The 19,759-nt window shown below is 34.7% G+C and overlaps 1 protein-coding gene across 6 annotated transcripts in view; it reads left to right on the top strand.

The window, feature by feature from the left end:
• LOC136979044 (unconventional myosin-Ib) overlaps positions 1–19,759 on the top strand; it is a 314,495-nt gene that overhangs the window by 273,942 nt on the left and 20,794 nt on the right. For 5 of the 6 annotated variants that reach the window (XR_010881326.1, XM_067274937.1, XM_067274934.1 and 2 more), the window contains one exon: positions 334–420. The exons of the other annotated variant lie outside the window; for it this stretch is intronic. Coding sequence is in view for 4 of the 5 variants with exons in the window: in XM_067274937.1 (XP_067131038.1) it covers positions 334–420 (87 nt within the window). In the remaining variant the exon portion in view is untranslated. The remainder of the gene's footprint in view (positions 1–333; positions 421–19,759) is intronic. 6 annotated transcript variants of the gene reach the window in all.

The raw sequence follows: 19,759 nt of genomic DNA, 5'->3' as shown, positions 1-19,759 counted from the left end.
TCATATTAATTTAAATTTACAGAAAATACATCTCTAGAAATATTTCATATGTACAGTACATAGAATATGCAATAGAATATTCTACTTGATTTCAAATGTTGTATTTAAACTTCTAAAAATCAAGTTGAGATGCAATTTGTATAATTTCAAAACATTTATTATTTTATAAATAATAAAAAGTTAACATTTTTTATGTGAATATTTAATTTTAATTTAGATATTGCTGATGTTAGAATTACAATTATTAGATATTTGAAAATATTTTTTTAATTTGGGACTTATTTATTATTAAATATAAAATTATCCATTAACAATTAATATTATGTTACTAAGTCAAGAGAAGAAGTTCGTGAAAGTGTGGAGGATGAAAGAGAGGTTTTGGCAACTGAAACTATCTACAACTACTACATGGGCTGGAAGGTGAGAGGTGACTGTCATTTGGTATTTTTCATCTTGCACTTCCAGAAGGGGCATGTACTAAGCTTAAAATTTAAAATATTATATACTTATTTTTTCTTTTTTTTTCATCTTCTAAATATAATTATTAATAATTAATAAAATTTATAATTGTCTCTTACAAATATTAGAAATTTAATGATGTTCAACTTGAATATAGAATTGCTTACTAGAAATACATGAAAAGTTTTATATTATTTATAAATAATATAAGATATTCAAATGAAACATGTATTTATCAGCTCAAATTATCAATAATATTCAGTTAAAATTTCATTTTTCAATTATTTGTTTTTTACAATAAAATTTTAATTCTATACTTAATGAATTTAAAACTATCCCAAAATCAAACATTTGCCTCAAGAACTTTTGATTACTAACATTGTAAAAGCCTTGTTACATTTGCAACTAAGTTATTTCAGCAACATAAATGTAACAAGGTTCTTCCCATGTATATCCTGAGTGAACCTTTCAGTTTATAAATAATTTGTAATTCTTATTTAATGAATTTAAATTTTAACATAAAATAAATTGATTAAATTAACTTTGAAATTTAAGTTCAGCACTTTCAAATTGTACTATTATAAATTACAACATTAATTATAATACTTTTAAAAATGTAATTAGAAAGTATATTCACTGTAGTTGACATATAGTAGCAGATGGGGCCATTGGGAAGTTCAGAAATTTCCAGAAACACTGTGATTGGACACTGGAAGATTAAATTTTTATTATAAAATTATAATTAAAACTTAATATGTAAATCAAATTTACAACATAGATAGGTATAGTACTTAGTCAGAAACGTTTGTTTCAGGGCTTAACTCATATTGCTCTTTTACCTAAAATTTGTGATAAGTCAATACATGCATGTTGTCATATGCAAATATAATATGAACTGGAAAGCTTAAAGCTTTTCCTGATACTTGCTATTGCATATCAATATTTTTTGACTTTGCAATTGCTCAAATGTTTACAAACAAGCTTTTTCAAAATTAAAATATGGAAAAAATAAATTAAGGTTAACCCTGACGTGAATCTCGACTTAAAATATTTATATATTTATGCTAATGAACTGCAAGAAGGGAAAATTACCACAGCTCTAGATAAATTGAGTCTCCTATTGTCAAAAAATTATTTTAATGCATGAATGCATAGATATTACTTTTTATATCAAATTTATACAGGGATATAAGAAACACTTTCATTTTGCTAGCCTTAAGCATTATTTCTGTTATATTTTGTTCTGAATTCCTTAAGAGAAGTCTACCTGAATATTTTTAGCTTTTTCAATGTGATATAAAAATCTGTTCATTTTTTTATTTTTAGGTACTGCACTGTAAATAAATGACTTTTTGTTATTATTTAACAATGAATAAACAATGTATTTAAATATTGTTTTCTATGTACTTAATTCTTGAGTGAAACATTTCTAAATAAAGTAGTCTGATTGGTCAACTTATTCCCTTCATATATATAGGTGCTGATGCTGACCTACATATTTTCCACACTGCTTGAGCTTTGATCCAAAAGTCTGCTTTACTGGAGCTCCCTTAAATAATGGCTTTTTTAAATACTTAACATCATTGGTAGATTTTTGAAAACTGCAATTTTAAGCACAATAACATATAAAAAGCAAAGCAATTTTACTAAGTTTTTAAGATTTAAGATTTATATCACAATTAGTCCATAAATCAATTAGAATAATATACACTGAGTGGCCAAAAAATTAGAGACACTTAGTTGAAAGTAAACCAGTCCGACAGTGATGTAGAGTGATGTAACAATGCAGAGTTGCTTATATAAGGAATGCTCAGCTTCAGACAACATAGTTATCATGGAAGTTATGTCAAAATGGGTAAGATGAAAGATTTAAGTGACTTTGAATGGAGGATGATCATCGACGCAAGAAGAGCTGGTGCCAGCATCTCTGAAACAACTCTTTTAGGATTTTCTCACCCAACAGTATCTCGGGTGTTTAGAGAGTGGCAGTTGAGAAAGGAAATCTTCAAGCAATAAGGACAATTCTGGTCAAAAAGGCTTGTGAATGAGAGAAGTGAAAGGCAATTGGCACACATAGTCCGCAGCAATACAAGGGCAACAACACGACAAATTACAGCTGAATTCAATGCAGGTGCATCAGAAAACATATCCCAACACACAACAAGATGGGCTTTAGCAGCAGGAGACCATCAAGAGTGCCTTTGGTATGGCAGACAAATAGGAAAAAGGCACCTGTTGTGTGCCCAGGAATGATGAAATTGGTCACTTGAGGACTGGAAAAAAGTAGCTTGTTCCAATGAATCCCATTTCCTGCACCATATTCTGATCCTGCCATCATGCAGATGGCAGGATCAGAATATGGTGCAAACAGCACAAATTCATGGACCCCTCCTACCAAATGACAACTCTTCAGGTTGATGGTGATGGAATTATGGTGTGGGAATGTTTTCCTGGAGTACACTGGGTCCCTTGATATTTGTGGACACATGCCGATCACATACACTCATTTATGGCTGTAATGTTCCCTGATGGAGATGGTCACTTTCAGCAGGACAATGCACCTTGTCACTATGCTCGATCGATCTCAAATTGGTTTGAGGAACATCAGAGTTAAACCTGCTTCCATGGCCAGCTCAGTCACATGACCTCAATCCTATGGAGCATTTGTGGGACGAAGTTGAAAGATCACTTCAAAGCTTGGAAATGCCACCATCCAATCTGACCCAACTTAGAGCTGCCATTGTCAGCATGGGCCAACATTCTTCAGCAACATTCTTCAGCAACAGTATCAGCAACTTGTTGAGTCCATGCCAAGAAGAATATTGGCTGTGATCAGAGCTAAAGGTGGACCAATTTGTTATTAGAGGGTGTGTCTAATTTTTTGGCCACTCGGTGTATATAATAATACATTTATATCCAATTAGAATAATAACAATATTATGTATATAATAATATTATATATACATTAAATCAAATTACATTAATAATTTGGTTAATATTATTCTAATTGAATCATATGTGTAACCTTTAACATAAATTTTTCACCTCAAATAATCAGCTTCACTATTTATAAAAAAAATTCAACAACAACAATGACTGTAATGTACTTGTATCTTTTCCCAATAATGATAAATTGAAATGACATTAAGTGAGGGCTTGATTGTATTTTGAGTAACAATGCTAATTATCAGGAGATACATCAGTTGGTAGCTAAAATATTTGTTTCCATAATCACCAAAATATTTGTTTACATAATATCTTGGATACTGTTCAATCTAAGATCATTATACACTCTATTTATATAACTCTAAACTCAATAGTTATATTAAAGCCAAATAATTACTAGTAATATAGCCCAATTTAATCTGGTAATCATTTGGCTTTAATATTCTAACTACTTATTTTCATCTAGAAAATAACCTAAATATAAAAATCACATAAAATTTTTCATATGTCCCCAAAAAAACTACAAAAAAAAACTTAATAGGGCAGTCTCATTTATGAGCCATTTCCAAGCACTTAGTAACATTTTAGCATTTTTGCTATTAATTTCTTCCTCTCTCAAACTTCAAATCATTTTTCATACTCTGAATTCCCATATCAAACTAATTTAAAAGTTCCAGGAAGAGAACCAATTTAAATATGAAAAAATATATGTTACTCTCAAGCCAAATGCCAACTCTAGACTTCTCTGAATTTTAAACTCATGAAAATGGCAAGCGCATTACTCAACTTCTTAGTATACATTAAGTTAAATGTATACAAAACAATGCATTTTTAACTTTATACCAGTGACAAACCTTACAACAATAAACTTGTCAATAAGTCTGTGAGACAGTACAACAGCTAGTGTTGCCACCTTTACAAAATCGCTGACCTGGACCGCAGGTCAGGTTTATTTGAACAGAAGTTCCTGATGCATGCGCAATGTCATTTTACAATGTAAAGGAAAACGTGCACGCCGGTTCTAAATCTGCTACAGTTAGGGGACTAGGGACTTGTGTAGAAGTAACGTATGTATCCTAAATTAAGAAAGAAAACAGATAATTTAGCTACATAGAAGATGTGTACGGACGTACTGTACAAGCAAAAAAAGAAAAGGTCTAGAGGCAGGTTGCGCATCACACATTGGCAGAATGGCAGACGAGTTTCAGTGAGTGTGAGGTCATTTGCTGTTCAAATGGTGTAAATTTATAAAAATATTTGCAAGAACTTTGTTTCATCGCAATTTTACAATTTCTACAAAATTCCTGGACAAAATTAATAGTTCATCCAGACAGTGAGTCAATTCCCGGACTGTCTGGGTGAAAACCGGATGGGTGGTAACACTAACAACGGCAATTAAAGGTTAACAGAACAGCATATATTCTTGTTTTACTATTCTCTTTCTATTTTTCTTTGTCTTCTCTAATTTTCTGTAGAAAGTTTTTTCAGCCTCCTACATGCTCACTCCAGCACTCTTATTTTTATGTGCTTTATCCTCATTTCCCTTCCTTTCAACTGTATATGTTCACTGAATATCCTGCTAGTTAACCCAAGATTGCAGTTCTCCAGGATTTCTAATTCCTTATCTACAATCTCCCAGTTACTAAATCCATTGATAGCTCTTTCTATCAATGAATTAAACATTGCATACTGTGAGAACATGGTTAATTGAGTGCAATTTTCTCAATGTTTTTTAATAAGTTTTTCAACATCCCAAAACATGATGTGGAAGTTTTTTTCAACATCCCAAAGTCTGATGTATTGATACTAATCCAAACTCTTGTTGTAATTAATCAGGCTATTATTATGTTGTAATTAATAATTATAAAAACTAAGTAATTTGGTACTAGAGGTAGATATTAGGTGCCATCTCTTATCTAAATTAATAGTTTTATTAAATAATTTAGACCATTCTGGAAGAAAAGAACTAGCCTGAAGTGGGACATGAACCACAACCTTTGCTTAGGTAAGCAAAGGTTGTGGGTTCATGTCCCACTTCACTTGCCAGGTATGCATGGTGCACTTGCCAGGTATGCACGGTAAGTGGAGGTTGTAGGTTCATGTCCCATTCTGGGCTAGTTCTTTTCTTCCAGAATGTTCTAAATTATTTAATAAAATTATTAATTTAGATAAGAGATGGCAACTAACATCTACCTCTAGTACCAAATTACTTAGTTTTTATAATTATTAATTACAACATAATAATAGCCTGATTAATTACAACAAGAGTTTGGATTATTTTTATTGTTTTCATGCTATTATATGCTTATACATGGTAAACAAGAAGAAACAGTTTTTCCTGCATATACATAAAATAAACCTTATAAAAAAATATTATTGTTGTCAAGTGACCAAGTTAACCCTATCACAGGATCATCTGGAACATCTAGATAGTTAACTTATATGAAAAGCTATGTTAAATGATTATATAAGCAGAAAAATCAAAAGTAATAGTATAACTCCTATCACAACACACCACCTTTTCAATGCAGTGAATGTTTATTTTCTAAAGTGTTCAGCTTTCTTAATCAACCTTCTTCAGAAAATAACTTAAACTTACACTTTACAATGAATAAAGCCATAACTTATTCTAGAACAATTTAAAATTTAACAGTTTTAGAACAAGATAAACAAATTTTAAGAGAAGCTCATGTTGGAATTCTAAATATTGGCAGACTTCTTTGACAATATTTCTATTATATATAATTTATGTTCTAGAATAAACTAAGGTTGTTTTTTTTCTTTTGTAAATTGGTAAGTTTAACTAAACCTTAAAAACCTTTAAAATGCAGTATTTTTATTACATTGTCTAACATTTATGGTTAGTTAATTGACCTTCATTTCAAAAAAACTGCATTTTAAAGGTTTTTAAGGTTTAGTTATTTGTAAGTGCAGTTACAGAAGAGGGTAAGTTTAAATTATTTCCTGAAGAAGGTTGATTAAGAAGGCTGAAAATGTTGGAAAAAGAAACATTCACTGTATACATAATCCTTCTACAGGTTCTAATAGCTTTATGTAGAGAAATAAATCTCAGCTTAGGCAAGAAGAAATCACATCCATTAGATGGCTTTATCGCCATAAAGATATAGGAAAGATCTGATTATGTTCCTGGAGGAATTTCAGTTTTGCTTTTGTTAGGGCTACATACATTTCTTGTAGGGGAGAGCAGGGCTACAAGTTCTGTTTTTTAATCAACCTTATATTTTGTTAAGGAAACATAATTCTAGCATAAGTATTAAGAGATTAAAATTTAGTAATATATCTAACTTTGCTATAAATACAGTTTTTGGGGTTGATTTTTTGTAAGTTTTTTTATAATTAATAATACAATACCTAAAGTCGGAAAGTAACAACTTACCCCGGTTCGGGGCTAGTTGTTAACAGGGTGGGGCAAGTTGTTACAAGATCTATGGAAGGTGTAATATGTAAAAAAACAATAATTTATTTAACTAAGTATGTATTTAAAGACTAATCAATAATATCTTATCAATAATTAGTTGTTTTTCTTAAATTTATTATAAATAAAACATTTTTACGTTTCAACATTTATAACTTTTACTTAAAGAAAAGGGGAGAAAGGAACATCCTTTCCAAGTTCTTGTATAACACCAGAAGTTGCAGGCAAATTTACAACTCCCGATGACCCTGACTGATCCAAGATTTGTCTTTCGTCAGTAAAGCTTACATTTAACAAATACTCTGCTAACTTGTTTTCCTGTTCTTCAATAAAGACCAATTTTACTTTTTTGTAGCCAATCGCAGTGTTTTCTACTCCAGGTTTCAACTTCTTTACAAATCTATATAACGTCATATGACAAATATCTAATTCTCTGGCAACAGTTTTTATTTTTTAACCATCTTTAATAACTGCATCTGCAGCTCTTTGCATCAACTCCCGAGATACAGAACCCCGTGTTGCTTTTCGAATATAAGTCCGCATACTGCAAAAGGAAAAAAAAACATTATTTTTACTGCATTACCGGTACAGATGAACTGGGGCAAGTTGTTCCAAGGTCACAACATGCCCCCAAAGAAGGGAACATCTAGCCCCGATAGCACATGGGTTCAAAACAGCAGCTACTAGATTAGGTTACGAGACATATACAGTTTTAGCGTAGTATATCAAGATACTCGATATATTTTTGAATAAAAATACCAAACAACTAATCGCTAATTATTTAAATTCGCCAGATATACCAAAAATATCAAACACGAAAATATTTACTTATGTGGATCAGCGACGTACAGGCTCTCTTTCCAATGTACCGGACGTCACTGGCCTGATTAAGATAGCTGCCGTCGGTGCGCAGAAACGTTCGATTTCATGACATATTTACTAATTATATATATATTTTTTCCTTGTGGAGCTATTTCAATCAGAACAACTTACCCCGGGAACTTTTAGCCCCGCTCTCCCCTACCTCCTGGCCAGCATTTCCATATATGCTAAAATCCAAAATCAAAGATATACAGGAAATGTGGGTTAGCCCTAACAAAAGTGAAAGCAAAACTAAAATTCCTTCAGGAATTCCCCCTCAATCAGGTCTTTCCTATATCTTTATGGCAGATAATGCTACCTAATGGATGTGAATTCCTCCTGCCTAAGCTGAGAAACATTTGCTGTATTGAAAAAGGTGGTGTGTTGTGATTAATATGGATGCAGTTAGTGAAGGGACATAACTACAGTTGAACTCTGTTATAACAAACACAAGTGTAATGAATTCATGGTTATAATGAGCAAAATGCCATAACAATTTGAATTTGTGCATATTTCCATGTTTTCTTGCAGTTATAACAAATGTACTTCACGGATATACCGAGGGAATTTTCAGTGATGCAAACATGTAAACATTCTTAATTGTTTCAAGTAGTAGGAAATGTGGTACTGAATTCTTGGAAGAGAGAAAACTGAAAGGATTACTTAGTTTTATGACTCCATGGATTAGAGGCCTATTTATCACTTAACTTTCTTTATGAAGACCATTCCCCTCTTTCTTGACTAACTTCCGGCCCTACTCTGCAAATTTACCTATTTGTCACTATGATTGTAAAATTATCATATACTTTAGTTAGAAGTGAACCCTTGTGTGAGAAAGATGTTCGTGAATAAAAGAAAATGTCTCTTGGTGTATGAAAAAGTGAAAATTATTCCTGAGTTAGAAAGTGGTGTTAAAAATGTAGAAGTGTGTATTCTTTGTCTTCTTCGACAGTATCAATGTTATGGAAAAATAAAGATATCTACCTATCAGCACTGGAGAAAAATGTAACCAAAACAAAAAAAATTAGAAAGTGTGAGAGCATGCAAACATTGATAAAGTACTGTTTTAAAAGTTTAGTACACAAAGAAATACTGGATCTTCAATAGACAGACTGATCTTGAAGGCTCAAGCAGAAAAATTTGCTAGACAATTTGGATGCAACAACAGTTAGCTGAATTGATTCAAAAACTGACATAACATCATTTATTCAAAAATTAGTGGGGAATCTCAATCTGCTAATCCAGTAAATGTAAATGAATGGATTGACCATATTTGGGCAGAAATGAGAAAATATTTTAATGACAAAGATATCTTCAATGCTGATGAAACTGGAATTTTTTATATTCTGACACCTAACTATATGTTTAAGTTCAAAGGGGAAAATTATGTTGGTGGGAAAAAATCAAAGAATTGCTTGATGGTGCTTGTATGTAAAATATAACAGGAATTGATAAGAAGAAACTGTTAGTTATCATAAAATCATTAACCATGGTATCTAAAAATGTAAAGAATCTTCCTGTAGATTATACTGTGAACAAAAAGGTCTGGATGACTTGGGATATTTTTTGGCAGTACCTAAGTGATTGGAATAAGGAACTGTAAGTCTCCAGACGAGTTCAAAAGCGAATAAATCACGAAATTCTTGAGTCTTGTTGTTTATATTTTTGTGTCGTGTTGTTTAGATCAAAGGTTTTTTCTCTTTTGTAACACAATTTATTGCTATCATTTTTTAACGCATGTCAAATAATCTGTAAACTCTAGCACAAGCACTCATAAACAGGTAGATCTTTGACTTGAGTGTGTATAAAATTTTTGACGGGATAAACTTTCTCGAAAAAGGGGAAATTTTTGACAGATGAAAAAGATCGTTAAAGTTTTAGATGTCAAAGAAATTACAAACAATGGCCTAAATTATGAGTGCAGGTGTTATAGTATTATAAACAATCCCAAGCAGAGTTGACAAAGGTATCAGATGTACACCTCAAATTGGACCTTTCCTGCAACCCAAGATGGTCTCATTTTGCACTTGGAAACAAAGGGGAGACCAATCGGGAAGCAAGGAAAGGGACGAGGGACCAATCCGAAATATGGATTGTGGACGAGACAACGTATAAAAACTGGAACTTCAAGGTCAAAAGAGAGTCTCCTCTGGATTAAGCCAATGGTCTCCTCTGGATTAAGCTCACCATGTGCTTCATAGTGGATTGTGCCATCACCCAAGATGTCTCTGTGACTCTCTGATCATCCCCAACACCCAGCGATCCTTCTTGTCCACCCCAGGGCTGCAACCAATGCCAAAGTTCTCGTCTGGATTAGTGAAGGACTGTCGATTGACAATGTAAGCACTAATGTTAACAAATAAACTGTTTTCATGTGAAAAACACTTGTCATCATTTGCCTCCTCTGTCACAACTCACATACGACCTCCCCCAAGGTTCATTCTGATGCAGGATTAACCGATCCCATCTAAAAGACTGCAACCTAACACGGGTGCCAAGGAGGGGTTTCCAAGTCTCCTATCTCCACTGGGTCGGCTACCTTACAGAACTATTCAAAAAGAAAAAAAAAATTATTGTTAGTTGATAACTGTCCAGCATATCCCCAGATTGAAAATTTGTCCAATATCAAGCTAGTACTTCTGCCTCCCAATGTCACACCAATTTTACAACTGATGGACATGGAAGATTTATAGTTTTGCATTTAATCCATCAAAGAGAACAGAAGTTTAATGAGTTTATGTTGATATTGGATGCCATAAATTGTTAAGTGATGTGTGGAACAATGTTATTTCAACAAGTATAACAAATTGTTTCAAAAAACTGAAATTAAATACAAATGAAATCTCAATGTCAGATGATGATGATGAAAATGAAGAAAGCGACATACCTTTATCTGAATGGTTGCAATGCAATAACATTAACAATTTTAATAATGACATTGATGAATTTTTATGAATCAATGACAGTTTGGTAACTAGTGTTATTCCTACTGAGAGTGACATCATGGAAGCTATGCTGAATAAAGATGATGGTAACGATGAATGCAATGATAATACGATAAGAGAAATAGGACCAAAACCAGTGCCAACAATTTCTGAAGCTCAAGAGGCAATGGATACATTGGTCATGTTTTTTGAAGGAAATGAAGTAAATAACGAGACTTTCAACACATTGAGTACTTTAAGAGGGAATGTCAGGAATATGAAAGTGAAATCTTTAAAGCAATCATCAATTTTAAGCTTTGTACATAAAAAGACTAACTAAAATTGGGCATATTATTAATTACTATACTATTCTCTTTAATTACAAAACAATAAATTGATTAATATTAATTATTTTGTAGTTTATTATAACTATTAATAAAAACACAGTATAATGTAATTTATGTATTTTTTATAATCAACTTATTTAAAATTAAAAATTAAAAGATAGATTTCACTAATATTGGTGGCATCATTACAAATGTTGCTGTCTATGGAACACCCTCTACACGTTTGTGCTTGAAGCAGCTGTCCATCCTCCCCCTAGTTACATCATTGTTCTTAACGGATGTAATGAGTAACAGTTATAACGAGGAAATCTTGCTGGTCCCCTAATGCTTGTTATAACAGTTTGACTGGTATTAGCAAAACAACCATATTCACCTTGGTAAAGTGAACAAGGCAGTTTTTAAAACAATGTCAGGCTTGCTCACATTTTCCTCTTCTTCATCTGAAAAGTGAAATTTGTTTGTCTTTTGCAGTCTCTTCAATTATTTAACAATGAAATTCCCATGCAAATGTGCAATTACAATTTTTGCAGTAGAATGTTGAGTGCTGTTCTTAGTTTTTTCAAAAACCTTTGAATAAAATCATCCACATTATTTGTTATTGAAGAGGCTTGCTGCATCATCATCAGTGAGATTCAAAGAGGAGTCGTCATCATAAGACTATCTGTTCCATTCATTGGCCCTTCACTAGATTCTCATTCTAGAACAAGCCTATGCTGAACATTCCTACCTTTTAATTAAACATCCCGTTACTGGTTTTGTTGTGGATTTTAAAGAATTAAAAGCTAGTGGCTTTTAATCCTTTAAAATTCCTACCTTTTGTTCTCACTTGCATGTTAAATTTAGCTATCTTCTTGGCATGAGTTTGAGTTTCCTCAAGTTGTCTTTTCACCAGGTGTCCATCAAAATTCTGGATGATCCCTATAAAAAGCATAGGGCCTATAGATCAGAGAAAAAATCCTTTACAAATGTTATGTAGGCCTGAATTATAGCAAATAAGAATAGGTAACATCCACAAACTTTTTGTATTTTTGGTCTTTTCTGGGTTCAGTTTTTGAAAAGAGGCAAATCTCTTAATGTGTTACTGTGGTTCTGATGTGTTAAGCTGATCTCTTGTTGAGGGATTTTCTCTTTGTGCCACAGCACAAAGGGAGGGAACTTGGAGACAGGAGTACTATTAACTTGTTTCCAGTTAACAATTGTCCTGACTGTTACTGGCTTCATTTTGTGTGTCAATGGAAGAATTTTACAACAGGATCTCCACTTCCTAACTCAGTTTAATTTGGATCTGGCATATCTGACAGCAGATGGAAGATTATTTATTGTCAAGACAGATGTAGCTTTGGCATAGCCCACCTAGTCACTGGATCCTAACCTCTTTAATTTGTGAATATTGCCTTTAATGCTCTTACATATCGTAACAGCATTACAGGCCTGAACATTCAATACAGTCCATGATGCAATGTGTGACTGCTTGCTTCAAGACCCATGGAGGACACTTCAAGCATCTACTTTGACTCTGCCTGAGCTATGTATTCCATACTGTTGTGCAACGTTACATCTTGTGTGTGCAGTTTGTGATGGCCAGTGTTGTCACCTATCTTTGCATCAGTGCAATTCCAGACATATATTAATAGGACCATTTTTGTTCTTTTTCTTCCAGGAATCCACTCCTAAAGTTTGTTTGTGAAGCTTGGAACCATCTTGTACAGCATAACATAAAATGTGAATTATTTATGACATTAAAAAAAAAAAAAAAAAATGATTATGTCAATGTGAAAGTTTCACATTGACATAATCATTCAATCACAGTAACTTCTCACCAAAAAACCAACAACGGTGCGTTATCAGATGTAATTACAATTTTTCACAAACGTTTTCGAACATAAAAGTTCTTCATCAGGTGGAAAAAAAAAAACGAACAGCTTATACAAAAAACGTTCGATGGAACAGATTTTCGAAAGAGCCGTGCGCAAGATTCAAAATATTACTCGTGCGGTTGTCGTCACCGCTGCGCATGGGCGGAAGTGGAAACTTTCCTGTAATGTCATCCGTCATAAATGAGCATTTGCCATGCGACGGATAACGATAACTCCTCTTTGCCGTTGATACATTTTTTATCTCGGGCGGTTTTATGTATGTGTACCACCTCCATCCATCTCAAACGGTGTATAAGGGGTGTGATGTGGATAATCCTGGCCTCGTCAAACCTTGGCTGTATATCCGGATCTGTGGCGTAACGTGCCAAAGCGGTTGTACATCTTTGATGACGGATGTCTGCTTTATGTTCTTTAATTCTCGCTCCTAGCGATCTTTTAGTGGAGCTGATGTACCATAAGTCTTCATCACACCTGTGGTCTGTCAGCGGGATGGCATACACTCCCGGTAGCTTGTCTTGATTGGGGGGATCTTTGGCATTCCGTAGCATCTGATATATATTCGGGCATCTTTTATAGGTGATGCTGACTTGTTTCTTCTTGGCAACTTCCAAATATAGCTTCCTTAAATATGGATTGTAGGTGAGCGGTATGCTGTCTTTATGCTCTGTTGTTACTTGCTCATGCTGCGTTGACAGTTGGTAATTCCCCCATTTTTTGGTTAATTTACTTATAAGGTTGTAGTACCCATGGCTTTGAGCAATACTGCGTAACGTGTTAATCTCTTTCTGCAGAGCGTGTCTTGTTGAGGAATGGGTGTACGCCCGTTTCACTAAGGTGTTGAACGCTGCTAGTTTGTACGGTATGGGGTCACAGGAGCCTATGGGGATGTACAATTGGTCTGCAAGCGGTTTCCTGTACACTTCTGTGATGATGGAGGTTCCTTTAACCATGATACTAACATCAAGAAAATGAACATGCGTGTCATTCGCCTGTTCCAGGCCCAGAGTTACGCCGTAGCTGTTGTTATTAAATGAGTCGACGAACGCCGCTATGTCCGGCTTGCTCTTCCATAAGATGAGTATGTCATCCACGTATTTCTTATATAGCTGTACGTTGTGGAGATGGTTAGGAAGGATTTTCTCTTCGAGTTGCCGTATTACCAGCTCGCACAAATCCCCTGCTACCGGGCTCCCCATTGGTACACCCCTTCCTTGTTTGTAGACTGTACCTCTAAATTGAAAGAATGAGTTGTAGCACAGCAGGTGGGCCATCTCTAATATTTGCTGGTGGAGGTTAGCATCATCGACTATTCTAAATAGTAGGTCTCGGATGGCACAAAATGCCGGTGGTAGAAGGATCGACGGATACAATGACTTAAAGTCGAGCACCGTAATAAATTGCGGGGGGGTGTCAATCTGCTTGAGGAGCTCTATGAGGCATTGACTATTGGTTACGGTGAATTGGTAGTCTTCTAAGTGTGGAGCGATCAGATGGTGCGTGAATTCCTCTAATTTACGTGTTGGTGCTCTCACTTTATCAACTACTGGGCGAATCTGTTGGTCTTGTTTATGTGTTTTGGCGAAACCGAATAGCCTGGGTGTGTCAGGCGAGTCCATTACAATGTTCTTAATTGCCAACCTCTTAGCCAATTTAGTGTTGGAGAACCTCTTCAGCCTTGCATGTAGCTTTTCTACTGTGTTAGTATTTACCTTTTCACACTGGGTAACATTGATGTACTCCATTAATAACTGGTTATAAGTATGCTGTTTCATCAGTACCATAGTTTTCGCCTTGTCGGCCCTGACTAGCGTGATCCCATTGTTCTTCATCCACCTGCTGGCATACGTGTATAACCAGTTATTAATGGAGTACATCAATGTTACCCAGTGTGAAAAGGTAAATACTAACACAGTAGAAAAGCTACATGCAAGGCTGAAGAGGTTCTCCAACACTAAATTGGCTAAGAGGTTGGCAATTAAGAACATTGTAATGGACTCGCCTGACACACCCAGGCTATTCGGTTTCGCCAAAACACATAAACAAGACCAACAGATTCGCCCAGTAGTTGATAAAGTGAGAGCACCAACACGTAAATTAGAGGAATTCACGCACCATCTGATCGCTCCACACTTAGAAGACTACCAATTCACCGTAACCAATAGTCAATGCCTCATAGAGCTCCTCAAGCAGATTGACACCCCCCCGCAATTTATTACGGTGCTCGACTTTAAGTCATTGTATCCGTCGATCCTTCTACCACCGGCATTTTGTGCCATCCGAGACCTACTATTTAGAATAGTCGATGATGCTAACCTCCACCAGCAAATATTAGAGATGGCCCACCTGCTGTGCTACAACTCATTCTTTCAATTTAGAGGTACAGTCTACAAACAAGGAAGGGGTGTACCAATGGGGAGCCCGGTAGCAGGGGATTTGTGCGAGCTGGTAATACGGCAACTCGAAGAGAAAATCCTTCCTAACCATCTCCACAACGTACAGCTATATAAGAAATACGTGGATGACATACTCATCTTATGGAAGAGCAAGCCGGACATAGCGGCGTTCGTCGACTCATTTAATAACAACAGCTACGGCGTAACTCTGGGCCTGGAACAGGCGAATGACACGCATGTTCATTTTCTTGATGTTAGTATCATGGTTAAAGGAACCTCCATCATCACAGAAGTGTACAGGAAACCGCTTGCAGACCAATTGTACATCCCCATAGGCTCCTGTGACCCCATACCGTACAAACTAGCAGCGTTCAACACCTTAGTGAAACGGGCGTACACCCATTCCTCAACAAGACACGCTCTGCAGAAAGAGATTAACACGTTACGCAGTATTGCTCAAAGCCATGGGTACTACAACCTTATAAGTAAATTAACCAAAAAATGGGGGAATTACCAACTGTCAACGCAGCATGAGCAAGTAACAACAGAGCATAAAGACAGCATACCGCTCACCTACAATCCATATTTAAGGAAGCTATATTTGGAAGTTGCCAAGAAGAAACAAGTCAGCATCACCTATAAAAGATGCCCGAATATATATCAGATGCTACGGAATGCCAAAGATCCCCCCAATCAAGACAAGCTACCGGGAGTGTATGCCATCCCGCTGACAGACCACAGGTGTGATGAAGACTTATGGTACATCAGCTCCACTAAAAGATCGCTAGGAGCGAGAATTAAAGAACATAAAGCAGACATCCGTCATCAAAGATGTACAACCGCTTTGGCACGTTACGCCACAGATCCGGATATACAGCCAAGGTTTGACGAGGCCAGGATTATCCACATCACACCCCTTATACACCGTTTGAGATGGATGGAGGCGGTACACATACATAAAACCGCCCGAGATAAAAAATGTATCAACGGCAAAGAGGAGTTATCGTTATCCGTCGCATGGCAAATGCTCATTTATGACGGATGACATTACAGGAAAGTTTCCACTTCTGCCCATGCGCAGCGGTGACGACAACCGCACGAGTAATATTTTGAATCTTGCGCATGGCTCTTTCGAAATTCTGTTCCATCGAACGTTTTTTGTATAAGCTGTTCGTTTTTTTTTTTCCACCTGATGAAGAACTTTTATGTTCGAAAACGTTTGTGAAAAATTGTAATTACATCTGATAACGCACCGTTGTTGGTTTTTTGGTGAGAAGTTACTGTTTATTTAACGCGGTGTGCGATTGATGAGTAAAGTTCATTCAATCACATCCATCAAACTTTGAATGAATTTTGAATAAAAAGTTTTCTAGCTCTTTTTTCTAGTTTATCTAGAATTGTAATTTTTTCATTTTATAGTGAAATTCAAATAGCACAAACTTTATTTAGAATTATATAAAACTCTGTTATTTAAGTATTTTTATACATATATGAAAACACAATGAAGCTTTATCAAAAGCTTTTCGTTAATATCATTAATTAAATATGATAGATAAATAAGAAAATGTTAACATTTATAATTTACATAGAAGTAATATTGCTAATACTATACTGTAAACTATATTTATATTAAAAAGTAATAATTTTTATGCTATTTTATCAAAATTTTAAGTAAAATATATTTTTTGGCCTCTTCTGGACTTCAAGGTGATTTAATAAATTTGCTTTGAGTACAGAAAGGTTTTCAATTTTAAAATAATCAAATCAGATTACTTGTTGTTATTTATTATAATTTTTAATTTTGTGTTGGAATGTTTCACCTCCAGCCCAATTTTTAATTACTGCTTCAAATTTTGAATGCTTATTAATAATATTTATGCTAACTTTTTGTATGTAAATTGTAGCATTGCTTTTTGCTAGTTTTTTATAATTAAATTCAACATTTATGTTAAATTATCCATTTTAATTATTATTGCATCATGTGCTATTGCATGACTATACTACTACTATTTTATTAAATAATTTATGATAGCAACAGAAATAATTTTTATGGCAATAAAATTATGTCATATCAAAATATCACAAATTTTTTAAAAATAAATTTAAAGTTATTACAAATAACTCAAGTCAAAGAAATTTCATTCTTTGCTGATTATTATTAATTGATTAATCTATAATATTGTTTGCTACTACAGTTAGAGCCTGTCTATCGAATCTCATGGAAATGAGAAAAAAAAAAATTTGAGCAAGACAGGTTTTGAGATACAGAAGTTCTTAAATGGTAATCACTAATAGGTTTGATGGGTGGTACGGTGTTTTATTAACACTAGCAAGTACAGTACATTCCTGTATTAAGTATAAATAAAACTTTTTTGATATACCTTAACAAAAATAGTTTGTCAATGTTTTTTGGTGCCTGACTTTCTTCAACCAATAAGATGTAAGTCAAGTTTATAGCCGATTGGAGAAAAGCAGCATTAGTTGCAACTATATACTGTATTGAAAGAGGGGTTTCTCAACTATAATTTATGCTCTCAAAATGTAGTCACTGAGCTGAATTTGTAATTGACACTTCAGTTTGTAATTTGAGATATAGAAGTTTTAGGAGAAAAGTATCTGAGATAAACATGGAAAAGTGTATTGAATTTAGGCTGAAAATTCAGGGGAAAAATAAATATCAAGATTAAGAGGTATTCGAGATTGTTTGAGATAGACAAGTTCAACTATATATGAAATGTTGAAAGTTATATGTAAATCTGAACCTTTATTATGGATACAATGTACTGTATTATACAGGATGAGTCAAAAGTTGCTTATAACCTTTATAAAATCATACTGAGTTGGACAGGGAAAATTTTGGGATGGTAGAAATATGTTATGCCTAGGGGCAACCATTATTTGTTTGTCAACTGGACTGCCACCATCTCTAATTCATCTCAAAATTTTAAAATTGGTTATGCAATAAATGAAATTAGGCAAGAATTTCAAGAAAAATGAGGCTAGAAATGTAATGGTACACTTTAATTTCTTTATAACTTTGTACAGATTAAAGTTATCTTACTGATTTCTCCTTTTCCAGGTGAGATAAAGTAAAATTGGGATGCCTGTAATAAAATGAGAAACAAATCTAGACCATCAATGACTGGAGAAGGAGTTCAAGTGAAGCCTAGATCATAGCTTATCTTCAACTAATCAGCCTCTCAGAACTTTTGTAGCAATTGTGTTATTGCCATATGCAACACAGGATCTGTATAGGGATATCATTGATTAAAATCATTTGCAATGTCATGGGAACAACTCTCTCCAGACATTAGGAAGATATGAATTTACTTAATCCTCTTGCAAACCTTGTAACCGGTGCTGTCAAAGTTTGTATGCGAATGTTTTCAGCCCCTCACTAGGTCCTTCTTCAAGCTATAATCTCTTTTTTCGATCGTTATATCAAAGAATATCCGGATAAAAATTCGAATTATCGAATTCCAAATCAACATTCAAATTTTTTACGTAACACGATCACATGCTTATCTTTGTGATGTATACTATCTAATCTCAATCTGATCGTATCTTTTATCCATGCGACTTCCCTGTAAGGGTCTCTTTAATCGTTTTGCCTCCATTACTTTGTATCGCTCTCTTGTGTTAAGGCAGCCATGCTAATGATAACTTTATCTCGTTCTTCGAATTGATTGGTTGGGTGTACTTGAAGGCTTTACAAATCTCTACTTGCTCTAACCATCTAAGGTGGTCCGTGTGCTGTTTGGTGATGAGGAGTTTAGTGCTCGTGAAGTCCACTGTGATTTCCAGATCTGAGGTGTATACTGCAAGTGCGGTGCTGCTTCTGTTATTTCTAATGTCTTGCTGATGTTCCTTCCACCTAACTTCTACCGATCACTTTGTGGCGCCAATGTACATTAAATCTATGTTAAATCTATGGTGCTTTAAAGGGACCGCGTACACCCCTGGAAGCTTTTTCTTGTCCGACCTATCCTTATCATTACACAGGATTTGAAATATTGACAGGCATCATCTGTATGTAATATGTATTCCTTGTCTCTTCGCAATTCTTTTATATAACGATACCAACAGGGGGTTGTATGATACAGGTACTATTCGTGTCGGTTGTCCAATGCAGTCATTAGGGGGTGGCGCCTGATGGGTACCGTCTTCATATTGCCTCTCTAGCCTCTGTATTAATCCATTATATCCGTGCCCCTTTGCTACTTCTCACAGGTACTTCATTTCTTGTTCTAGCGCTTCCTGTGTCGAGCAGTGCGTGTGTGCCCTTTTGACCAGAGTCCTGAACGCCACCAGTTTGTATTGGTAACGGTCACAGGAATCCGCTAGTATGTACATCGGGAAATTAGAAGTCTTGTGGTATGCGGAGGTATTCATGCTGTTTTCTTCTAATTCAATGCTCAGGTCCAGGAAATGTACCGCAGTCTCTCTATGTTGCTCAAGCTCGACATTGAGGCCACACGGGTTGTCGTTAAACTGCTCTAAGAATACGTTGACGTCT

Source organism: Centruroides vittatus, unplaced genomic scaffold (assembly GCF_030686945.1).
Source record: "Centruroides vittatus isolate TY-2023 unplaced genomic scaffold, ASM3068694v2 contig_575, whole genome shotgun sequence".
Classification (NCBI taxonomy): domain Eukaryota; kingdom Metazoa; phylum Arthropoda; class Arachnida; order Scorpiones; family Buthidae; genus Centruroides; species Centruroides vittatus.
The sequence above is the reverse complement of the archived record's forward strand: the minus strand, read 5'-3'. Positions and strand labels throughout refer to the sequence as shown.